Here is a 26,146-nt window from a genome sequence, read left to right on the forward strand (position 1 = left end):
CATACATCTCAGAGGAGCTTTTAATCACCAAAAAGCCTCAATGGGAGCAATTTGTCTATTGAGGAAAGGAACGGGTTAATCTGAAATTCAGCTTGGTCCAGAGATAAAGAGAAAGTTAATCTGCGTTCAAGGTCAAGAATCAACGCAGACCAGGCTAAGTACAAAGAAAAACTGCTTTCGGCCCCAGCTGGCTGTGAAAAAATATAGACATAGTCAAACCAAAGGCAATACAAGTTACAGTGCTGAGATTACATTTGCAAAGCTTAACTGTCCAGTGAGATCCAACAGTCTGCCTTTGCGACCCTGAAGCCGGCGTGGTTTGGGGACTCTGAAGAAGCCACAGGCAGCCGGCCTGGACTGGAATCACTGAAAAGACACCCCAGGAGACCCCAGGGCGTAAAAGTACTGCCCTTCCAATAGAGGAAGCAAGTTGGAGATTGCACAGCGCCTTCTCTGAACATTATATACAGACGTGGCCAGTCTGGATGTAAGTGTGTGAGTATGAAAGTGTGCCTACTCTCAGCCGCAGTAAGTCTGAGAACCAGAGAGGGATTTAGCATTCCTCTCTCCACCCCGGTTGACCGGGAAGGGTGTCAGGTGGATCTACCCCAGTCGTAGCAGGACTGGGCAATAGAGAAGTTGGAGAAAAGGGAAGAGTTGTGTACTTGATAACTAGAATTGAGCAATTAAGAGCATAGATCATGAACCAGGCAGCAGCTCAACCCTACGCCCAGGGCAAGTTGCAAGCCTTGAGACAGGACTTCCAGGCAGAAAAGGAAGCACTGGCTAAGCAAGTAGCGGTCCTTCAGGGACTTGTCAAAATTTAATTATTTGTGCTCAGTATATGCTATAAAAGCAGTGTGTTTGACACAAGAGAAAATTGAATAGTTAAATGCCAATGGGCCATGTGTTTTGCCCAGGTGGCAAGCCTCATGAGGGAGGACTCGGGTAGCCTTGTGAGTAAGAATGTTTAAGGGAAGAGACCAGGAAGGGTGGGGGCTAGTTGAGAAAGCCACCCTCCTAGCTAAATTGGTAGTGAAAAAGCCGGTGCCCATGGAAGGGATGGTTCAGCGAGAAAAGCAGGATCAGACCCAAGCGGGCAGGCAACAGATAGAGAGATTGGAAAACAGGTTGGAAACTTTGAGGGCATAGTCGAAGGAAAGGAGTAAGTAAGCATGCGATTTCAAATCCCCAGGATAATAATTGGAATGGTAAAATGTGTGTAAGACAGAGTCTTTGTACCAAGGTGCAAGGCTCTCCTTTCTTCTGCAGAATAAGGCAACTCTTCCTTATCCCTGTCTGGCTGTTATTGGCTCTCAGCTAGGTGGACCTGATATTTCGGTGACAGTTTCTGGCGACTCCGCCGGGACTCTCCTAGCTCGGACATTGGACTCTGGATGGCTGCAGCGAACTGGAAACTGCGCCAACAGGGTGTTTCGCCCCTTTTCTTTGCTTCACCGCAGCCCCTGGGGTTCATGCTCCGATAAGGTAAGTCTTAATAGGATAAGGAGACACTATCTGGTTCTGGTCTAGTTCTGTTTTGGTTAACCGGTTAATGAATTTCTGTCTTATACATTTGGGCGTTAGGTGTGTGGACGGAACTGAGCTTCTCATTCGTAATTCCTCAGAGTGGAAGCCATCGCGTGCGATGAAGCTCTGAGGTCAAATTGGGATCCTTCTGTCCCGTCCCCTGTAGCAGTCAGTATTAGTAGAAATTCCTGTAATAGGATCCTATTAGACCACAATTCCCTCTGTTCTCTGTGTAATTCTCTGTTAGAATGTCAGCAGGCAGATGGGTGGGTCTCTGGTAAAACCCTCTAAGGATAGCCCTTTGGATTATATGTTAAGTAAATGGCCTTTACCTGGTGTTCAAAAAAGAAATAGTTACACCTTGTGTGAAAATTGATGTGGCTAGTGTTGTGGAAATTGAATTGTGGAGAGGATGTGCATTTTCCCCAGAACATGTGCAGTGTATATTGTAGCTATTCTCTGACAGTGACTAAGCTAGATTTGAATATACTGTAGCTGTCTGCTTGTGAAAGTTGTCAGTACATTGACACATAAGAATTACATAGACTTTCTTTTGAAATTTCCTTTTCCTCCAAATAATTTCTCCTGTTTGTCTTTTGCTGCTGCTGTTCTGACAGGAAAGATGCTTGTCTGTTTTGAAGTGGAATATAATGGATCTGTTTTTCCTTGTTCATTTTTCTGCTGTATAGGATATCCACAAAATGGTTAAAGTGTGAACGTTGATGCTGAGAAGTTGTTAGGCAAAAGTGTTATGCTTTTAACGTACTACTCCTGAGGATTTTGGCATAAAAAAAATAAAAAATCTGCACACAATATTTTAAAATTCTGCAAAATCCTGCAAGTTTTATTTGTCAATAAATAAATGTGGAGGCTCCAGCATGGCAGTGGGGAGCACAGGCCACTGGCTGCACAGAGGTGGGAGATCACCCTGCAGCCCCCTCCTCCCCGAGACACAGACTCGGCAGTGAGGCTGCACCTGACCCTGACACAGCGCAAGGGCCGGGCCTGCCCCAGAAACACCCCATGGCCCTACCCCTCCATGCCAAGTGCAACAAGCAGGCAAGAGGGACAGAGTCTCACATGTATGCCCACCCAGTCCTGGCCCCCGAATCCAGGTGTGGGGTCAGGAAGGCTTAGTGTTGGGGGATCCAAGTGAGAGGGTTTTGTGTGGGTTAATCTGGGTGCAGGTAGCTCAGTGGACGGTCTGGATGCACAGGGGCTTGTTGGGGGGTTCTGGGTGCAGGGGTAATAGGACTCTGCAGGGGAGTTGAGGTGAAGGTTGTTGAGGCTCAGTGGGGAGGAGGGGTCTGGGTTTGGGGAGATGGGGCTCAGCAGTGGGGGAGGGGTCTGGGTGTAGGGGACTCAGTGGGGGGGGGGGGCTGGATGCCAGGGGGGGGGGGCTTGGTGGGGTGGGAGTCCAGGTGCAGCTGGTTGGGGCTCAATGGGGGGGGTCCAGGAGCAGGGGGGCTCATTGGGGTGGTCCAGGTGTAGGGGGTGGAGCTCAGCAGGATAGGTCTCAGTGGAGGGTGGTCTGGGTGCAGTGGGTAGGGCTTTGGTAGGGATCTGAATGCAGAGGGTGTTGGGCTCGATCCTGGGGAGGGGTCCAGGTGCGATCCAGGTGCAAGGGTTCCAGATGGAGGAGGTGAGGCTTGGTTGGGTAGGGATTCTAGGTGGGTGGGTGGGTGGGTGGGTGAGGCTCGGTGAGGGAGTGTGGGTATGGGGGCGTTCAGATACATGGGAGTTGGGCAGATGAGGGAGCAGTTCCTCGTGCAGTGTCCCCTCCCCCTGTGGCTGAAGAGCAATGGCAGAGGGGGGATGTGGAGCTCCCTGCAGCCGGGGGAAATTTCTAGGGGTGGGTCTGACCTGGCCCCGGATGTTCCTTGCAGGGGAAGAGAAGCTGAGCCCACCTCAGGATAGGAGCCACTGACTGGGACATCCCCAGTCCCACACCCTCCTCCCTGCAGTGATTTACCTCTCAGCTGGCTGCTCTGGATGCCTGAATCGATGTGCCAGCCCTGCTGGGGAGGGGTGCATGACCGCTCTTGAGGCTTCCCTATCAGAAAGTCATTTTTTTTCTGTGGGGAAGCAAAAAAATCTATGGGGGACATGAATTCTGCATGCACACAGTAGCAAAGAAGTCCCCCAGGAGTAATGTATGACCAGTCAATGAGAATTCATTCTGGTAATGTGATGCTTGTCATTTAGGGCCAGAACTTGCATCACTTAAAAAAAAAAAAAAAAAAGTCAGATTCTCATTTGCATTCACGCTCTCAGACTTCCAGAACAATGCAAAGTACATTATACATTAATACAGTACATCAACCTGGGAGTACATTATATTTACACTAAATGTAAGGCCACTTTACATTGCTAGTATAATGTAAATTGGCCTTAGTTTAAGTGAGAATCCACCTGAATGGAATCTTTTAGTTTTTCCATTTACTTCAATGGAAGGCTGGTCTTTTACCCTTTCTGAAAGTTTGGTTGGGATGAAGTTTTTGTAGAACGGCTCTTAAAATGTTTCTAGTTTAACAGACATTCCAGCTCTTCTGTTCTTGCAGATTAATTAACTATCATTTTAATTTCTCCAACTTGCCTCCACATTTACTATTGCACAAGACACAGAAGTTTTAGAGAAGATCCAGCAGTCTTTGCTCCGTCAAAACTTGCCGAATTTAGTGGAAGCTTTGGCTGACTAGGGAACTGCAGGATTTGGCTGCTAGATATTAATTTGGAGATGAAAGTATGGAGCAGTGTCTGAGTTACACTCATTTGGTTTTATAACTTTATGGTTTTAAAATATTGCCAACCAAATATGTGACCATTTCATACTACTGTGAATAGGGTAGTGGCAATGTGCACCATTACCCTCTGCTAGATGGAATCAGAACCTGTGAGTCATGGGACCCATACTGTCAACAGATAATGAAGATTCTCCTTTAGCTTAACTAGAAGGTGTCTGTTTTTAGAATAGGGGTTTCTGCATTATAACCATGCTGCCACCATGTGAGTTCGGAGTAGCCATGGTATGTATGGAAGTGACCATGGGCAGTGGGTGAAGCTTCCTCTTGGGGAGGCTTGCCCCCTGCCCCATCTCTTCTGGCCGAGGCCCTGCCTCTTCCAGCCGAAACCACACCCCTACTCACTGCTCTCAGCCACCCCGTGGCCCTGGCTGGGTGCGGTGAGAGCTTGGGGTGGGGGCTGAGAGCTTGGCTGGAGTTCAGAGACCCTCCCCCGTTATGCCCCTTCCGCCCATGATCCCGCTCCATTTTGCCCCTTCCCCTGCGGCCCTGCTCCCATTCTGCCCCCATGCCACCTCTTCCCTCCCTGTCCAGTGGGTCAGTCCCTCCAGTCTCAGGGCTGTGGCAGGGGGAGATTTTTCCGTGGGCCTCAAATCAGCCACTGCTCCACCCAGCGGCATGAGGTTTGGGGTGGCTTACCCTCCCCCCACCTCCATTACATGCTGCCCATGGTAGTAACAATGCCTTGTCATTCAGCACAGGACTGGTAATTGTTTTCCTTAACATGGTGTTAAACATGCAAGTTTATCCTGTATTTTTTGCATACACAACACTACCACTAAAGTTAATCAGAATTTTTGAATGTAGATGAAGGATATCAATTTCATGAAAAATTAAGGCATCCATCCTGGAAAAAAACTCCACAATTATTCATACCATTAAAAATCCAAGTCACTTCAGGTATGTTTGTAGTGCTTCTGTGTTTACATTTTACATATGTTCTAACAAACAGTGTTAGCAGCAAGAACGTAGGTTGACACGGGGAATTTTAAGCAAATATTCAGGGAAAGCTAATTCTGAATTCATAAACGTGAGTATTTGCATAAGAACATGAATCAATAATCATATAAAGAAGGAACATAATTGTACTATGTAATCTATGCAAGTCAAACCAAACAATACTGCTCAAATTCTGAAGCTGGCACATCAAATCCTTGCAAAAATAAAAAAACTGCTCATGAGAAATCCATAGCCCACAATTTTTTCACTGCTGGATCAGCCCACAGCATATATACTGTTTCATGTATGTTAAAACTTCACAGTTTACAGTTTAAATGAGATAAGAATAATAGCTTTAGCCTTGTTTTTACCTCCCTGATGAGTTAGCATTTCTGATTTTAACAAGAGAGGTGGATCTCAGGAGTTGGGTGTGGATTTAGACTACCTCCTCCTCTTCCAAAAGTCTGGGAGTGCTTGGGTTTGGACCCAGAGCTCAAGTTAATTTGCAATAATTAAAGTACGATGTGTGGGATGGGACTAAAATGAGAGTTAAAATCTAATGCTCCTACCTTGGGGCCTCTATCCTCATTCATTTTACACCATCTTCAGTGCTCTGAAGGGCTTAGTCCTCCCTCATCACATACTGTACAAGCAGAAATATTTGAGTGAACTGTTGCCAATGGCTCAGAGCAGGGAAGGAGTATGTTTCAGATTACACTGCAATGGTATTGTTCTGATCTGATCTCCTTTCAAGGGAGAGGCTGAGAGAGGCAGCTTCAGGGGATTTAGCACTAGCAGCAGCACATGATCCATCAGTCGCGTGATTCTCACCACTGAAGGCTAATGGGAAGGATCAAGTAAAAGCTAAAGCTCCCTTGTAGAAGCAACAGCAATTTTTTCTGCTCCTTCTCTTCTACCACCAACCAGACCTCCCATGGCTTCTCCCAGGCTAGAGACCTACTGCTGTCCCAACCGGGATGCAGCCACGCAACTGGTGCTGACTTTCCAGCCTGAGGTTTTCTGTGGAGTTTGCATTGGCAGTGCCACAGTCAGTCTGCTGCTCAGCATCCTGCAGCTCCTTCCCAAGCAGGGACAGAGTCCCCGGAAGATGCCAAAAGCTTCATCCTCAACCATTCTTCTCCTCATCTCCGTTTGTGACATCCTGGGTGGCCTAGGTAAGGACCAGCTTGTTGTGCCTTGCCCTAGAGTGGATTCCCTCTGCCTGGAGGCAGTGTGGCTAAATGGATCCATGTAGCAACCTAAAGCGCTCTGGGATGGAAGAATATTGTTTCTGTTTTGCTGGTAGATTTGGGTTAAGGGATGCTAGGAAATAATGGGTCTTCATGGAAGAGAGATTTTTTTGAATGTTAGGTTTAACAGTTCACATTTAAAACCAAGCACTCTTCAAAATCTGCACCTAAAACTAACAAAATCCAAGCAGACAGATGTTGGAAGTTTTTTCAATGGCTGACAGATCCAAAACGTAATTGTCCATAAAGACTAGCTTTTAAAAACATTCTTCTGATCCTTAAACACTCCAAACAAAGGCTGTAGCATTATGAAAATGCCAGCTACTCAACTGGGCAAATCGCATGAGCAACAAACCCAAGAGGGCTGCTTTAGATTGTGCTATAGATAGGGTATTGAAATCTATAAGAATCTTCCTCATCCAATGCCCTGCCTGGTCACAAGGAGAGAACAGGCTGAGGAAGAGGAAGAATGAGGCAATATGCATGAACACCCATGTGTCAAAACTAAAGTGGTGTCTAATTCTAATCTGCCAGACTATGAAACGTGCTGCCAAAGTATAAATTAACACTAATTGCACCATGTTCAGAGCTAAATGCAGAACTTCCTCTTCATCCAGGCTTTGCTGCAATATCTTTACTCTCACATTTTATATAAAATGATGAAATAAATAATATAAATAAATAAAATAATAATAAATAATATAATCTGAAGTCCTGTGGCTGGGATGAAGGGTGAGACACCTATAGGTATTGTTCTCTACCTTTGAGATTTGCTCAGATGATACAGTAAAGAGCACCTATATAAGAATCTGGATAGCCAGCCCTTTAATTTGATGAGGTCAAAAATGTGACAGAGGTTTTTCTGTTTTAATTATATTGACAAATCAAAACCAATTGTCTTGTATCATCTTTGTCTGAGACCCTTTGTAATCTTTCCTGGGCAGGGATCAATTCTCGTTAAATGGTATATAAAGCATCATGGGTAGTGCTATCACATTGTAATAAGAATAGACATCTTCACTGATTGCAAGCTGTGATGTCTTTTAAAGCAGTATTGAGAATGTTATTTGTTTCATTCATTTGAAAAAGAGGAAAAGAGTTGTTTGCAAAAATGAGAATAGATTAAGGGTATAAAAATACCTTTAATACTAAAATGTAAAGAGTTAAAGAGAAATGAATGTAAGAACATTGATATATGCAAATATAACAGAGAAAAGAAGTAAAAAGAAAATGCTTTAATTATGAGATTACTTTCATTTGATGACAGCCTGTGAGATGTTATCTAGTTCATTTTAGAGAAATGTGTGTCAGTGTTAATGAAATGAAGTTTTTTTTAAATAGAACAGAGCATTTTAGACCACAGCAACTTCAAACTTTGGTACAGCATTCACTGATAGATTATGGTGAAATTTAAATAATTGAGTTGTCTTGTGCTCAATTCAAGCACAGTCCTTGCTTTGTTCACATGTAAAAACCAGGCTAACTGTGCAAGTATGTGACTTAAAACATATTAACACATTCAGAACACTAATGAATTTTCCCATTAGGTATAATCTTCAGATCAACTGTATGGATAGGCTTCCCAGACTTCATAGCAAACATCTCTGTGGTGAATGGAACTGATGTGTGGCCTTCTGCCTTCTGTGTGGGAAGTGCAGTAAGTACAAAACTCTCTTTTTCTTGCTAGGGACACTAATTTGATAAAGGAAGCCTGAAGGACAAACTCTTCCTGATCTAAAGAAAATTGAACTATCATTCAGATCTATAAGTATAATGGGTTTCTGCCTCTCCCAAGCCCTACAAGCGAAAAAACAAGAGAAATGTATTAATTGCTCACGAGGTACAAGCATTGGCACGCCCTGCTATGCAGCAACAGCTTAGAGTGGGAGGAGTGCGAGCTATTTCCTGAAAGCTGAGGCCAAAATTTTCACATGTGGGTGCTTAAAGCTAGGTGCTTAAATCATATCTGGGCATCTAAATGAATGGTTTGATTTTCAGAGATCCTAACCACCCACAAGCCCCAGTGAAGTCAATAAGGTAATTCAGATGTACAATGACTTAGGACAAAATCAAGCTCTGGGTTTGTATGGGACAAAGGTAAATGGGTCCCTGAGTGAGGTACTTTGTAATTACATACTGTATGCTGAAAATCAGACAGGAAATCTTGGGTGGGGAGTTTACCCCTTCTGCTAAATGAAAAATATGGTTGGCCTGAATAATTCTGGAGTGCTTGCAAATCTCAGGAATTTCAAAGTGACAAAACTGTTTGCAGGGGTTTATTACACTGTCATTCATACTTTGAATGGGGTTCAAATATGGGGCGATGTATAAACTTAAATGGCATATAAATGCTATATCTGACCAATATTCATTTCAATTCACAGTTTTTACAGTAATATGGAGTCTGACAAATAGGACAGAACAAAGACTTATGAAAAGCCAGTGGGAATATTGGGTACCCAAAGAATTTCCGATCAAGCATGTACAATACTATAATTACAATCTAAATGTTGCTAAGGATCTTTTTTTACACTAAAACAAAAATCTGATTAGGTTTGAAAAGACATAATATCATGGTGTTGTACAGAAACCTGTAACCAACTGCTACAAATCTGAATGACAATTTCCACATTAAACTATACGTACCATACAGCCAAAAATCAGTCATACTACAACCTTTTCTAATCCCTCTCTATTTTGCATCACACACTTCTGAGTCTTGCCAGGTACAAGTAGAAAAAACAAAGGAAAAACATTATTCCTTGTTCACTGGGTACAAACTTGTATCATAGTCCAAGCCTGATTTTTTTTCAAAAAAGAAAAAGAAGAAAGAAAACTTGCCAAGATAAAAATTTTGCAGCAGTAAAGTGCAATTCTGAAAACATCGTAATTTCACTATGTTAACATTGAATGAATATTTTAAACAAAGTTTTTACCATTGATGCTGTTTATTTTTTGTCTTGATCCCAGCATGGATGATGAAATATGACTGGCCAGCATCAGGGTTGGTTCAAAGATTCATTTTCTGGCTCTTTTGCTCTAGAAAAATACTGCAATATTTGTGTCTGTAACAGTGCAAGGGAATGTTTACATTTCAGAAAACAAAATGACAAATAACCCTCTTCCTACTCCCTTCTCCCACCTTATTCTCATTAGAATTCATGAAACCACTTATAGTCATGTAAAATGTATTTTCTTGATTTTGTTTAAAAAACAAAATGCCATGCATTCTGGCCTTAAACCAAATAGGCCTTGATTCATCGCCTTGGGAGACACCCCCCCATACAAGCAGGGAAAACTGACTCCAAAGTAGATACACCCCCAAGAAAGAACAGATTGTGTTTACAATGCCACACTCCCAGAGGTTTCCACCAGGACTGGCAGTTCTACTTGGCAGCCAGCAGAGACTACCCAGGGGATGAGTAGAACGAGGATGTATCTACTTCCTGCTGACTTTTTCCCCCATAGATTCCAGGGCCAGAAGGGACCACCGTAGAGCAAATCTTTTAGAAGAACCACCACCAATCTTGATTTTAAAATTGCCAAGGATTGAGAATTTAACACAACCCTTAGTAACTTTTGCCAATGGTTAATTACTCTCATTAGGCATAAATCTTTAACAATCTCCAATCTGAATTTGTCTATCTTCAGATTCCAGCCAGGGGCAGCAGAGCCTTTCCAAAAGTTGAGGGGCCAGGGACCCTCACCCTGCCCCTTCTGTCCAAGTCCCCGCCCCTGGCCAAGCCAGAAGCCAGAGCGGGCTGTGAGCCATGGACCCTTGGCCTCGGGGGGAAGAGGAGAGGCTGGGGTGGAGCCCATGGCAAAAAGTGGACAGGTGGAAAGTAGGAGGGCCATGGCTCCCTGGTCCCCCCCTCTTCTGGCACCTCTGAATCCAGCCCTTAGATTGTGGTTTACCTTTCTCTGCTAGATTGAAGAGCCCATTTCAAATATATATTTCCCATGTTGATACCTTTAATGTTCTCTTTTGTTAAGCTTAATAGATTGAACTCCTTGAGTCTATCACTATAAAACAGGACACCAAAGGCACTAATCCTTTAATTGTTCTCATTCTGAACCCTCTCCAATTTATCAACGTTCTTCTTAAATTGTGGACACTGTAACTGGACACAGATTCCAGCAGTGGTCACACCAGTGCTAAATACACATTCTCCTGTTTATGCATCCAAGGATCATGTTAACCCTTTTAGCCACAGCACCACACTGGGAGTTCATGTTCAGCTAGTTATCCACCCTCCCCCGACCAAATCTTTTTCAGAGTCACTGCTTCCCAGGATAGAGTCCCCCATCCTGTAAGTATGGCCTACTTTTTTGTTCCTAGATTAATACATTTATAATTAGCTGTATTAAAACACATATAGTTTGCTTGCGCCCAGCTTACCAAACAATCCAGATTTCTCTGAATCAGTGACCTGTCATTGTCATTATTTACCACTTACCCCAATTTTTGTGTCATCTGGAAACTTTATCAGTGATGATGTTATATTTTTCTTCCAGGTCATTGATAAAAATATTAAATAGAATAGAGCCAAGAACAAATCACTGTGGTCAATGATTCCTCATTTTCAAATACATTTTGAGACCTATCAGTTAGCTAGTTTTTAATCCATTTAATGCGTGCCATGTTGATCTTGTAGTTCTTTAACAAATGTTGTGTGGTACCAAGACAAATGCCTTATAGGAGTCTCAGTTTATTACATCAACACTATTACCTTTATCAACTAAACTTGTAATCTCATCAAAAAAGAAGATGAAATTAGTTTGACAGGATCTATTTTCCATAAATCCACATTGATTTGCATTAATTATATTACCCTCCTTTGATTCTTTATCAATTGAGTCCAGTATCAGCTGCCCCATTATCTTGCTCAGGATTGATGTCAGACTGACCGGCCTATAAGTACCCAGGTCATCTCGTATACTCTTCTTAAAAATTGGCACATTGGTTTTCTTCTAGTCTATGGAAACTTCCCCATGGTTTCAAGACTTATTTAAAATAAACATTACATTCCACTTAGCTACTCAGGCAACTCTTTAAAAACTCTTAGATGCTATTTATCTGGGCCTGCTGATTTAAAAATATCTAATTTTACTAGCTGCTGTTCAACATCCTCCTGAGATACAAGTGGAATGGAAAGAGTATTATAAGATGATGACTACATCTGCTTTGTTCCTTAAATACAGAAAAAATATGTATTAAACACTTCTGCATTTTCTATATTATTATTGATATTTCTACCATTGCCATCTAGTAATGTAAGGATTTTTTTGTTCCTAATATATTTTTAAAAATTCTTCTTTTTGTGCTTAACTCTGCTGGCCATAGATTTCTTCTTGAGTCCCTTTGATTCCATCATCAGTTTTCTACAATTCCTAACTTCTGATTTGTATTCATTACTATCAACTTCCCTTTTCTTCTATTTGTTTTAATATATAAAATGGCTGCCTTCACTTCCTTTCTAAACCAGGTCGGCTTTTCAACCAATATGGCCTTCTTCCTTAGTTGTGGGATTGTGTTTTTTTGGCCATCTAGTAAGGCATTCTTAAACAATTACAAATTATTATTAATCTTTTCCTGATTAAATTCTTCCTCCCAGCTTATTTGGATCATAATAGTTTTCTGCTTTGTGAAATTGATCCTTTTAAACCACCTATTATAAATATAATTGGTCTGGACTTTATTCTGCTTGCACATAATAAAGATGATCAAGGCTTGTACCTAAGTTACCATTAATTTTTATTTCTGTGATCAGTTCTTCTGTATCTGTCAAAATGAGGTCTAAAATAGAATTCTCCTATGTTGGATGCCACACTTTTTGCCATCTGTAGTATTTAGAAATCCCAAGGATGTTTTAGTTCTGGTAGCATTGACCTCCAACATATGTCACTCTGATTGAATTCCCCCAGGATTACACTGCTTTTTCCCCCTACACATTACAGATAGGTGCATAAGGAGCCAGTCAGTCTCTTCCCAAGTGTGATTTGGTGGTCAGTAGCAAACACCTACTAATACCCCATCTTGGACAGATGAAGCACAAATCTGTTTGAGGCAGTATTGACTAGCTCTATCTTCCCTAATGAGGTGGAAGAAGCCAGTGCAGATCTTGAGTGAATCAAGCCCACAGATTCTTTTAAATGGAATTTTTTAAATATTATTTTTCAAATGGACATCTTACAAAGAAAAAAAATTTAAAACTAAGCTCAAGTTATACACTGAATGCTTTGAATAAAGTGCATTCCAGTGATGAAATTATTGGAGCCTGAAGGTGTATTGATGGCTTTAGTGATTGGGCCAAGGATCAACATCTCTGGGGAAAAGGAGTATTTTCAGATTGTGGAGGAGGGAATACCAGGGATTTGTTTTCAGACTTGTAGCCATCACTGATGCATCATGGTCTCTGCCTGGTAAAGAGATGCTACTATGGAACCATGGCAAAGGATATTCAGATGAAAATGGAGCCAAAATGAAAGAGGGGCTCAGAGGAACATTAAATTGAATAGTAAACATGTTTCAGACTAATTAAAAAGTGGGGGAAAGTATGCTGTAAAGAACCAGCTCATCAGGGAAAGAATTTTGGAATTTGTAAACACAGAGGAAAAGGTCAGATATCTTTATGTATACTCATGAGAAAAAATGAGAATTGTCAACTGTCAAATACAGTGGAATGTAGCTTGACTTAAACCTGTGCACAGCACTTTGGGTCATTACTGAAAAAAAACATCAGAATTAAAGTGTGGACATTTCACTACCACCCATCTCTTTTTTGTTGCTGTTTCTCTTGGGAACAGAGATTGTTGACTACACATAATAATTTCCTTTTACATTCACTTCCCAGAATATGAAGTACAATATAGCTACAATGATTAAGAGATACAAGTCCTTCTCTCACGTCTCAGGGCTGGTCTACACTAAAGCTGTCAATCGACCTAAGTTACACTACTTCAGTTACATAAATTATGTAACTGAAGTCGACATAACTTAGGTCAACTTACAGTACTGACTACATTGCGCTGTGTTGACAGGAGATGTTCTCCCGCCGACATACCTTCTGCCTCTCAGAGAGGTGGAGTACAGAGGTTGACAGGAGAGCACTCTGCTATCAACTTAGCTTGCCTTCACCAGACCTGTTAAATCGACACCCCTGCATCAATCGCAGCAGTGCTGATTTAACTGTAAGTTTAGACAAGCCCTCAGCTACAGGAGAGGCACTAATGTGCAAATACAGTAATTTCAAACATTCTCACTATAAATCTCTTTATGAATGTAACCAAAAATGTTTTACTTTTGGATGCACATGTAAAATTCAGAGTTAAGGTTAGGCAAGGTTAATATCTCTTCTGGGCAGGAGTAAAGCAAGCTTATCAAAAGGGGCCAAATTCTGCTCAACCTATTCATATGAATAGACCAGTTGGCTTCAGTGGGACTACTCCTGTGATTCTGAGCAAGATTTGGCCCCTCATGGATCTCTGTTACAAAACCACACACATTCCATTAAACATGCTTGAATGTGGTCTCATCAGGGCTAGAAGTCACAGAGAGTTTTATTTTGTCCTGGTCACTTAGCCCTGGTCTACACTGGAGGCGGGAGGAGGGGAAATCAATCTAAGTTACGCAACTTCAGCTACGTGAATAACGTAGCTGAAGTCGACATACTTAGACCTACTCACTGCAGTGTCTTCACTGCGGTGAGTCAACTGCTGCCGCTCCCCCATTGACTCCGCCTGCGCCTCTCGTGGTGGTGGAGTACTGGAGTCAACTGGAGAGTGCTCGAGGATCGATTTATCGTGTCTAGACTAGACGCAATAAATTGAACCCCGCTAGATCGATCGCTGCCCGCCGATCCAGCGGGTAGTGTAGACATACCATTAGAGACTTTGTCAGCGGCTGTGACACAACGTAATCTTTTCCTTCTGCAGATGTGGATCCAGCTCTTGTACAGTGCTGGCTTCTGGTGGCTGTTTTGCTATGCTGTAGATTCCTACTTGGTGGTTAGAAGATCAGCAGGGCTAAGGTACCAAAGTGAAATTAACTAATTTTTAATTTTAACTAATTAAATATCTACAGCTTTACTTTCTACATTAGGTGTGCATCTTTGTATGCATGTATTCAGGCACACAAATGAAGCATACACAAACATCTGATGTGCATATGCAAACCACATATTAGTATGCTAGGTGCTTAAAGGGCCATGAATATGATCCATTATTGATTACAAACTTGCATGCAGTTGCATGCACCTAAACTTTGAAAATCTGGGGTGAAATCCTACCTCCGTTGAAGTCAATGGAATAAGTCCCATTGATTCCAGTGGAGCCAAGATTTCACTCCAGTCCCTAATCTACACCATGAATTGAAACTTGTAGCAATAAAATGTTATTCTGAAAAAAAAAAAAGTGTTGAAATACACCTACAATTTTTGCTTCAGGATTTGAGGTTTTATCTTCTTTTCAATGCTGTTGTTAGTGTCCTGTTGATGTTTTCATTTTATAGAACATTTTTTCAAGAAAAGAAAAAAATAACCTTATGTATTATATGTCTTCTATAGTGCCCGTCACTGGCGTATCTAAACTCTCTGGCACTAATAGAATCATAGAAATGTAGGGCTGGAAGTGACCTCCAGAAGTCATCGAGTCCAGTCCCCTGTGCTCTGGCAGTACCAAGTAAACCTAGACCAACCCTGACAGGCATTTGTCCAACTTGTTTTCAAACGCTTCTAATTATGACCTCCTTTGGAAGCCTATTCCAGAGCTTAACTACCCTTATAATAAGAAAGATTTTCCTAATACCAAACCTAAATCTCCCTTGCTGCAGATTAAGCCCATTACTACTACTTCTTCTACCTTCAGTGGACATGAGAACAGTTGGTCACCATCCTCTTTATAGCAGCCCTAAACATATTGGAAGACATATCAGGTCACCCCTCAGTCATCTTTTCTCAAGAGTAAGCATGCCCAATTTTTTCAACCTTTCCTCATTGGTCAGGTTTTCTAATTTTTTTTAAATCATTTTTGTTGCTCTCCTCTGGACTCTTTCCAATTTGTCCACATCTTTTCAAAATTGTGGTACCCAGAATAGGACACAATACTCCAGCTGGTGCCTCAGCAGTGCTGAATATAGCAGAACAATTATCTCCTTTGTTATACATACAACACTCCTTTTAATACACCCCAGCATATTAGTCTCTTTTTGCAGCTGCATCATATTCACAACTCGTATTCAATTTGTGGTCCACTATAATCCTCAGATCCTTTTCAGAAGAAACACAACCTAGCCAGTTATTCCCCATATTGTAGTGGTGCATTTGATTTTTTCCTTCCTAAGTGAAGTACTTTGTACTTGTCTTTATTGAATTTCATTTAGTTGAATTCAGATCAATTCTCCAATTTGTCAAGGTCATTTTGAATTTTAAACCAGGTCTCCAAAGTGCTTGCAACCCCTCCAATTTTGTGTCATCTGCAAATTTTTTAAGCATACTTTCTATTCCATTATTCAACTCATTAATGAAAATATTGAACAATACTGAGCCCAGGAGGAACCCCAGTAGAAACACCCTCCCAGTTTGACAGCCAACCATTGATAACTACTCTTTGAGTACAATGGCCATGCTGAGGGCCCTGTGGCACCTTTGAGACTAACAGAAGTATTGGGAGCATAAGCTTTCATGGGTAAGAGCCTCACTTCTTCAGATGCAAGTCTTGCATTCCAATACTTCTGTTAGTCTCAAAGGTGCCACAGGACCCTTTGTTGCTTTTTACAGATTCAGACTAACACGGCTACCCCTCTGATAAATGGCCATGCTGTTATACTAGAGACAAAATATAAAGATTTTTCTAAATTGGCTGCCCATTTTTGGAGTTAGAAGAACAAAAAGACCTTCAGTTTGCCAGTACTGAGCACAGAATTATGTGATATTATACCCAGACAATATTGAGCAATCGGATATTGGAGACACAGTGCAATTGGCAGATGTTGTTATGTGCATCTCCAGAACAAGTACAAAAGTCCCCAATTTAAACTAGTATTAACCCTGGCCTGTATAGGACAAACTTGAATTTTACATATATAGTGAAGCTTTGATGCCCAGGAATTATGGAACTGTTAAGCAGTAAAAAGCTAGACTACGTGATTTCTAGTGTATATTATGAAAATTCTTCACATATTTTACCCTAATTATTTCCATCAAGGTTATCTAAATTCCCTGTGTCAGACAAGGCTATGTGCTGTAATGACATTCATATTATTTCCTATGGGCAGTGATTCAAGTGTTCAGAGACATTATATGTAAGTCACACCACTCTAGCCTGACGCAATATGGGCTTGATTCTGCTCCCACCAAAATCAGTCGCAAAACTTTCAGGTCCTGACTCTCAGCCTACTGAAGTCAATAGAAAAACTCCCATTGACTTCAGCAGGGTCTGGATCAGGCCCTTGTTGATGTAGATGAAGCAAAATGTTTTGTTTTGTTTTAATGGAGATATCCTATCTCCTAGAACTGGAAGGGACCTTGAAAGGTCATCAAGTCCAGCCCCCTGCCTTCACTAGCAGGACCAAGTACTGATTTTGCCCCAAACCCCTAGGTGGCCCCCTCAAGGATTGAACTCACAACCCTGGGTTTAGCAGGCCAATGCTCAAACCACTGAGCTATCCGATCATAACTGTTAAAGTTTGTGATTTCCAAATCCCCGAAAGGGCTGAAGTTTATGTGACTGTTCACGCTGTTTGGGGAGCCCTTCTTCCTTCTCTTTATAGCTTTTCCCACCCCAAGCTCCACCTCCGTGGGTCACAGGAAGGGAGGGAGCCTGGGGGGACTCCTAGAGGCTTGTGTGGGCAAGAGTCACTTACAGCTCTGTTGACAGGAATAGACAGAGGCAGGGCCTCTTATCTCAATCTGAACAATTGCATTGACTTAGCCCAGCTCTTATTTTTCCCAAACCGCTTTACCTTTTCCTAGTTACTATACTGCCAGTGGGATGTTGTTCTACCTGCATATATGTACAATTCTTTTGAATGGTTGCAATGTGAAATTCTAAAGCAATTCCAAATGCACATGATGGGTGACATTAACAGCTGCTTTTCCATTTCATGTGCTTCCAGTACAATTGTGTTGTACCACATGATGACATGGGGCCTGGCAATCCTGCTGTGTGTGGAGGGAATTGCCATGCTTTACTACCCTTCCGTTGCTAGGTAAGCAAGACATTAAAAAAAAATCTAGCTCTCTGATTACTTGAATGACTTTGTCAGTTTTGGAGATGGGGGGTCAAGTTTTTACCCCAATTACAAGAGTGTAAATGCCGAATATTGGAGTCAATGAAGTTACTCCGGATTTACAGTAAGGAACGTTAGAGCAAATTTGGCCCTGAGTGAATTAAGCTATGTCTACACTAGAGATCTTACAGTGGCACAGCTGTACCGATGCAACTGCACTGCTGTAAGATCTCGCGTGTAGCCGCTCTCTGCCAACAAGAGAGAGATCTCCCATCAACATGGTTAAACCACCCCCCGATGAGCGGCGGTAGCTATGTTGGTGGGAGAAACTCTCCTGACAACATAGCCCTGTGCACACTACCACTTATGCCAGGGAAACTTGTCGCTGGGGGTGTGTGTGCATTTTTTTCACGCCCCTGAGCAATGTAAGTTTTGCCGTCATAAGTGGTAGAGTAGGCATGGCCTTAAAAATACCATATCCTATTTCTCTCATGCCCTTTACTCTGTCCATCCAACTCTTCTCCTACTCATGACTCTCTACTTTAGCATCAGGCTAACCCCTATGCCTGAAACAGCCTCCCTTTGCTTGTGTGATCCCTTCCTCTTTTAAATTCCTCCTCAAAACTCACGTTTCCTTCAATCACTGATTATGCACCAGGACCATCTACTCCTACTTTGGGTCCCAACCACTGAAAAACAAACAACTAGTGATGTCCCAAAGATGTTCTTATACTTGTGTATGGTTTGATCACTGAATATAAAATGAGGGGGTCTAAATTAGCTGTTACCACTCAAGAAAGAGATCTTGGAGTCATTGTGGATAGTTCTCTGAAAACATCTGCTCAATGTGCAGTGGCAGTCAAAAAAGCGAACAGAATCCTGGGAATAATTAAGAAAGAGATAGGTAATAGGATAGAAAATATCATGTTGCCTCTATATAAATCCATGGTATGCCCACATCTTGAATACTGTGTGCATATGTGGTCGCCCCATCTCAAAAAAAATATATTAGAATTGGAAAAGGTTCAGAAAAGGGCAACAAAAATGATTAGGGGTATGGAACGGCTTCTGTATGAGGAGAGATTAATAAGACTGGAACTTTTTAGCTTGGAAAAGAGATGGCTAAGGGGAGATATGAATGAGGTCTATAAAATCATGACTGCTGTAGAGAAAGTAGATAAGGAAGTGTTGTTTACTACTTCTCATAATACAAGAACTAGGGGTCACCAAATGAAATTAATAGGCAGCAGGTTTAAAACAAATAAAAGGAAGTATTTCTTCAGACAACGCACAGTCAACCTGTGGAACTCCCTGTCAGAGGATGTTGTGAAGGCCAAGACCATAACAGGGTTCAAAAAAGAACTAGATAAATTAATGGAGGATAGGTCCACCAATGGCTATTAGCCAGGATGGGCAGGAATGGTGTCCCTAGCCTCTGTTTGCCAGAAGCTGGGAATGGGCAACAGGGGATGGATCACTTGATGATTACCTGTTCTGTTCATTCCCTCTGGGACACCTGGCACTGACTGCCGTCAGAAGACAGGATACTGGGCTAAATGGATCTTTGGTGTGACCCAGTAGGGCCATTCTTAAGTTCTTATGAATAACTTAACTTTGGTAAGTTCCAAATAAAACAATTTATACACATAACTCAGAGTCAATGGGTATGTCTACACTGCAGCTGGGGAGGCATGATTCCCAGCATAGGTAGACAGACATGAGCTAGCATGCTAAAAATAGCGGTGTAGACTGCAGTAGGGGCACACACCCTCATTGCTATTTTTAGCATGCTATCTCAAGCAGGGCTAGCACAAGTCTGTTCAAAGTGCTGAAAAAAATCACATCTCCCAGCTGCAGTATAGACATAACCAATATGACCCTTCAGTCATCTGCTTGAGTTTCTGCCAGGACCAGAGAGAAACATGCCACATAAAATGGGTGCTTACTTGCCCCATAGCCCATCCCTGACATGGCCATGGAAAGTGGAGGATTAAGGCTTCCACAGGCTCCTAGAGAGGGAGAAGATCATGCCAAAGAAGTTCTGTATCCTATTATCCCTTCTTCTTTCACCCTGTCTTAGCTTCATTTTTTTTCCCTTCCACCCAAATTGTTGGAAGGAAGCATTGAAACTCGACTGTATTTCAATAGTCTACTTTGTGACTCACTTGAGCTGGCCAGAATCAATGTGTCACAACATTTTTGGATCTGTTTATTTCATTCCATATTTTTAGCTAAATGTGATGTAAGTAGAATAGCCAAGACTACAAGGTGTGAAGAAGAATTAATCTTTTAATGGTCTCTTCTCAGTTGTGAAAATGGCCTGCAGCATGCAATTCCTCATTACATCACTACCTATGCCCCACTTCTGCTAGTTTTGGTGGCCAATCCAATCCTCTTTAGAAGGACAGTAACAGGAGGTAAGTTCTTAAATGTTAACATTAGTTAGTATATGTGATGTAAAAAAATAATAGTAATGTAAAAGCTATGTCTGTATATCCTGATCTGTGGGGGAGTCCCTTATGAACAAGGCCATGTAAGGATGCAACTAGTCAAGGGAAAGAAATGCACCAGGATTTTTTAGCATAACAGCTAGGTACCAAAAGCAGGGCTCTGTCTACATGGGGGATTTGCTCCAGGTATGGGCATTGGTGGCCAACAACACCATCAACGTAGCTGTGCTGGTTCAAAAACACTATTGTAGATGGACAAAACTGCATTGCATCTTCTCGAAATTTAGCAAAGCTGCCCTGGTACTTATAACAGACTGAACTGTCTATGCTAGGGGCTTGAACTGGTGCAGCTATCATTGGCCACTGAGAGTTGAAGTCAGGATTATTCTCTAGTGTAGACAAGGTCTAAGTCACTGAGATATTGTAATGAAATTGGCTTCTCTGCAGCCCTCTCATTAATTGCACATGGAGTCAGATATTAGTTTTACATGTGGTCAAATATGATTGGAATTTGGTTACTCATGACTTTGATCTTAGGAACAAAGGCCTGAAATTGGGCTTGTACACAACTTCCTCAGGGGCCTGATGACCACATCTACATGTATTCGAGAGAGGAGCTTGAAATAAAACTTTGGAGCCAAACAATCCCAAGTTTTGTATTTAATATTACACCCACCCAATGCTCAGTGTATTACATAATATAAATCCACAAGTTTGCATTAAAATATACACATACTAAAATATATATAAAAAACTCCTGAAACCCCCCCAATGCCATTACAAATGCAATCTCTGTCCCATCTTCCCTTCCTTCCCTCATTCCTTAATCCCCACTTCCAAGAAAAAGGCTGAGAAAACAGACAGGTTTTTAATAACAATAAAATAATAATTTGTATTGTTTATATCCTAGAGGCTCCAGCCAGAACCAAGACCTCATTGTGCCAGGCACTGTACACACAGAACAAAAAGACAGTTCCCCCATATCCATCATACCAGGGTTCTGGTGAACCACAGTAGGAAGTTTAAACAACGAAGAGTACTTGTGGCACCTTAGAGACTAACAAATTTATTTGGGCATAAGCTTTCGTGGGCTAAAACTCATTTAATCAGATGTATGGAGTGGAAAATACAGTAGGAAGATATATATACATATATATACATATACAGTAGGAAGTTTGTGTCAGAGCCAAGAGCCCTCATCAAGACCACAGTCCATTTAGATGAGGAGGGGGATCTCAGCTTATTAGTAGATCATAGTTGCCATGGTACCATATGAGAAGAAAAGGAGTCTCTCTCTCTCTCTCCCTGACCGCCAAAGCCTTTATAAGGTCAAAAACTCTTTAGACTTTACCCAGAAATCTGCTGGTAGTCAGAGCAGAGCACAGATGTAAACTGTTCTCTAATAATAAGCAAATAAAAGGAGACAAACCCCTTTCCAAGCACAGATGACTGACTTGGCAACTGCAGCTACCTGGGCATCCAGGAGCAGCTACATCTTGATTAAGGTGATGAAGCACATTATTGAGGGCCAATAAGGAAGGCTCTTCTGATGTTGCCTTGGTACCTGCAGTCCTATAGGTATATAGAGGCTACACTTCTTTATCTTCTCTTCAGTGAATAAGGGTTACTTCAGGCTGCACCCTAGCTTCCGTGCTGTAAAGTGAACCAATATTGATGACTAGAGCAGCCATATCCTTTCAGTCTCCCTATTTTACATCAATCAAAAGCAACAAACAAGACTAAAGTCTTCATGAGAGAGCGCAAAGTGTGCCTGCGTCCCCTATGAATGTCTGTATTGCACACAACCTAGCTGCCCATCTCTGCAGAGGGAGTCCTAAGTGACTTATAGGTGCAGAACTCAGAAAACAAAGGCATAACAATTGCATAGTTAAACACACTATCGAAACACTTGTTTCATTTTACGTTTTTAAAAGGTAAAACAGTTATGACCCCTCCTGTTACTTCTCATTTTAGATGGGGTTGATAGAAAGCCAATGGCAAGTTCTGATGTCACCACCCACTTTTGGATGACACTATTTTCTTTAATTGTTAAATGGATAAAGGAGATTATTTAATGAGCTTTCCTCCATCTTCTAAACTATCCTGCATAGAATCATAGAAATGTAGGGCTGGAAGAGACCTTGAAGTCATCAAGTCCAGCCCCCTGCGCTGAGGTAGGACCAAATAAAGCTAGACCATCCCTGGCAGGTGTTTGCCCAACTTATTTTTTTAAAAACCTCCATTGATGGGAATTCCACAACCTCCATTGTAAGCCTATATCAGAGCTTAACTAGCCTTTTAGTTAGAAAATTTCCCCCTGATATCTAACCTTGCTGCAGATTAAGCCCATTGCCTTGTCCACCTACTTTCATTGGACATGGAGAACAATTATTCTTTTTAAAACAGCGCTTAACAGACTTGAAAGCTGTTATAAAGATCCCAACGCCCACTTTCAAGATTAAACATAGCCAGGTTTTTTTAACCTTTCCTCACAAGTTAGGATTTTTAAACCTTTTATCATTTTTATTGCTCTCCTTTGGACTCTCTCCAATTTGTCCATATCTTTTCTAAAGGGCGGTGCCCAGAATTGGACACAATAATAATAGCTGGTCCTCACTAGTGCCAAGCAGAGTGGAACAAGTATCTCCTGTGTCTTACATACAACACTCCTGTTAATACACCCCAGAATATTAGCCTTTTTTGCAACTGCATCCCATTGTTGATTCCATCAATTTGTGATCCACTACAACCCCCAGATCCTGTTACCATCTAGCCAGTTATTCCCCATTTTGTAGCTGTTCGTTTGATTATTTTCTTCCTAAGTGAAGTACTTTGCACTGTCTTTATTGAATTTCATCTTGTTGAATTCAGACCAATTCTCCAATTTCTAAAGGTCATTTTTAATTCTAATCCTGTCCTCCAAGTGCTCACAACCCCTCCCAGCTTGGTGTCATCTGCACATTTTATAAGCATATTCTCCACTCCATTATCCAAGTCATTAGTGAAAATATTGAGTAGAACTGGAACAAGGTCTGACCCCAGAAAGACCCACCTAGATACACCCTACCAGTTTGACAGCAAACCACTGATAGCTACTGTTTGAGTATAGTATTTCAACTAGTTTGCTTATGAGAATGTCACATGGGACTGCATCAAAAGCCTTACTAAAATCAAGATCTATCGTGTCTGGTGCTTCCCCCCTTATCCACTTGGCCAGTAAACCCATCAAAAAAGGAAATTAGGGTTCGTTTGGCATGATTTGTTCTTTACAAATCCTGCTGCCGATTCCTTATAACCCTATTTTCTTCTTGGTGCTTACAAATTGATTGTTTAATCATTTGTTTCAGTATTTTTCCCGCTATAAAAGTTAGGCCGACTAGTCTATAGTTTCCCGGGTCCTCTCTGTTCCCCCTTTTAAAGATAGGTGCTTTGCCTTTCTCTGGTCTTCTGGGACCATAACTATGTCCTCCAGAAGTTGTCTAAGATAATTGCTAACCTTTCCGAGATTGCTTCAATTTGTTCCTTAAGTACCCTAGGATGATTTTGATCAGGCCCTGCCAACCTGAATGCATCTAATTTATCTAAATATTCTTTAACTTGTTCTTCCCCTATTTTGGCTTCTGTTCCTTCCCCCTTGTTGCTTTGTTTTGACAATCTGGTCACTGTGACAGCGTCGGTAGCTCACCGCTGTGGCGCCTCCTCCTGGCCGCTTCAGGGAATTCGTTTTGTGCCAGTAGAGCGCCCTCCTTGGGTGGCGTTCCGCCTGTCGTCGCGCCTCTGTGGGGTGCACGGACTTGCGTTGCTCCCGACGTCGGCGTCCTCTTCCGGAGCACTGCCCTCCGACAGTGCCCCTCTGTCCAATCACACCCCCTTCCGGGGGGTGGTGTTAAACAACAGTCCCACACCCTCGAGTCCGATCCTCAGAGTCCAGGACCCGGTGTGGTTCTGACCGGCCGCTCCCTGCGGCCCGTGGCTGTGCGTGGGACAGCACAGCAAACAAGGGGGAAAAAGGGGGGGGGGACTCAGGCCCGCCCACTACTCTGAGTCCCGGTCCAGAGGCCCTCGGGTGACAGTCTCCCTGTCTTCCTTCTCCTTCCTCCTCTGACTATCCCTCTGGACCGCTTCCCCAACAGCCCTTCACTACGCTAGGCATCCTCCTCCCAGGCCTGCCGCCTAACAGGCTATGGAGTAGGGCCTTCTCCCCCTCGCTCAGGCTGGCCTGCACTGCGCTGTCCGTGGTGCTGGCCTCTCAGCTCTGGAGACAGACCTTCCCCTCTGAAGGCCTGGGACAGACTGACTGCTCCTGCTCTGGGCAGCCTTTTATATGGCTAAGCCGGGCTCTGATTGGCTGGCTCCAATCTGCCCTCTTATTGGCTCCCAGTAAGCCCTCTCCTGATTGGTTGGGCGGCTGCGCAGGCGCCTAGACCTGCTGCAGCCTACCCTCTCTGAGTGTGGGCAATCGCCCCACCACAGTCACCATTAATCCTTTTAGTGAAGACTGAAGCAGAACAGGCATTAAACACCTCAGCCTTCTTCATGTAGTCAGTTATTAGCACTCCTTCCCCACTAAGTTGAGGACCTACACTTTCCTGCCCCTTTCTTTCCTGCATAATGTATTTAAAGAACTTGTTCTTATTGCCTTTTCGTGCTTAGCCTCTCTGATTTTGTCCCTACATGCTTGTGCTATTCTTTTGTACTCCTCCTTAGCAATTTGTACATGTTCTCACTTTTGGTAGGATTCCTTTTTTGATATTCAGCTTATTAAAGAGCTCCTGACTGAGCCATATTGGTTTGTACCTATTCTTTCTCTCTCTCCTATGCATTAGGATAGTTTGCAGTTATGCCTTTAATATTGTCTCTTTGATTAACTGCCAGCTTTCCTGAACTCCTTTTTCCATTAGATTTTCTTCCCAGGGAACCTCACCTACCATTTCTCTGAGTTTGTTAAAGTCTGCCTTTTTAAAAGTCCATTGTCCTTATTCTGCTATTCTCACTCCTCCCTTTCCTTAGAATCATGAAATCTATCATTTCATGATCACTTTCACCCAAACTGCCTTTCACCTTCTGTTTGTTACCAATTCTTCCCTGTTGGTTAAAATCAAGTCCCATCACAGCAGGAACCTGAGCTACAGCTTCTCCTCTTCCCTTTCCCACTCTCTGGATCCCTGTAAATAAAAAAAACCCCATAGCCATGTACTCATTATACAGTTCTGTACTTTCCAGTTGCCTCATTGCTCAAAGGAAGACAAGGAATCTACACAGAGAATGAAAGACGCCTGGGGACGGAGATTCAGCTCCGCTTTTTCAAAATTATGCTGGTGTTCATTATATGGTAGGAGGCGTATTTTTTAAAAAACTCTGAATACTTCCCAACTGTGGAAGGTGGGGTGTGTGAATGGCATTGGCGGGCTTGCTCTATTTGTTTGTCAACCTGACAGTTTCAAGGGGAGGAATTGTCTAGAAAGGAAAATGTTCTAAATGATTTTTCTTAGTAGCTGAAGCATTAAGCTGCCAATTGCAGCTGTGACACAAGTTCCAGAATATACAGGGCAGGGGGAGGGGGGGGAGTTTGAGCAACATGAAAACACAAGCCTCAAAGAAAAATGATAAAAAAGATAAGTAGGCATTGACTGGGTAGATAGCTGCCTAGAGCAATAGTCTGAAAAATACAAAGATTGCTATGGTCACTCTCCACAAGAGTCGCCTCAATATGGTCTGGCTGTGGAATTTCAGACCACTTTTTCCCATCTCCAATATGGTATCCTTAGGCAAAACTGTGTCCCAAATAAAACTGCCATTCTGCAGTGGCAGCTTCCTTATAAAGCAGGGGTCGGCAACCTTTCAGAGGCAGTGTGCCGAGTCTTCATTTATTCACTCTAATTTAAAGTTTTGCGTGCCAGTAATACATTTTAACCTTTTTAGAAGGTCTCTTTCTATAAGTCTATAATA

The 26,146-nt window shown here is 42.3% G+C and overlaps 1 protein-coding gene across 7 annotated transcripts in view; it reads left to right on the forward strand.

Annotated features, from left to right (window-relative positions):
• The first annotated feature begins 204 nt into the window (after positions 1-204).
• Positions 205-26,146, forward strand: part of GPR143 (G protein-coupled receptor 143) — a 50,337-nt gene continuing 24,395 nt past the window's right edge. The window contains exons 1-8 of one of the 7 annotated variants that reach the window (XM_034757307.1): positions 205-495; positions 1,321-1,488; positions 6,198-6,445; positions 8,068-8,177; positions 14,456-14,550; positions 17,634-17,726; positions 20,055-20,164; positions 25,421-25,529. In XM_034757307.1, the coding sequence (XP_034613198.1) occupies positions 6,205-6,445; positions 8,068-8,177; positions 14,456-14,550; positions 17,634-17,726; positions 20,055-20,164; positions 25,421-25,529 (758 nt within the window). In that variant the 5' untranslated portion in view covers positions 205-495; positions 1,321-1,488; positions 6,198-6,204. Of the gene's footprint in view, positions 496-1,255; positions 1,489-6,197; positions 6,446-8,067; positions 8,178-14,455; positions 14,551-17,633; positions 17,727-20,054; positions 20,165-25,420; positions 25,530-26,146 lie in introns of those variants that run through there. The other 6 variants (XM_034757306.1, XM_034757309.1, XM_034757308.1 and 3 more) reach the window with 6 other exon arrangements.

Source organism: Trachemys scripta, chromosome 1 (assembly GCF_013100865.1).
Source record: "Trachemys scripta elegans isolate TJP31775 chromosome 1, CAS_Tse_1.0, whole genome shotgun sequence".
NCBI lineage: Eukaryota > Metazoa > Chordata > Testudines > Emydidae > Trachemys > Trachemys scripta.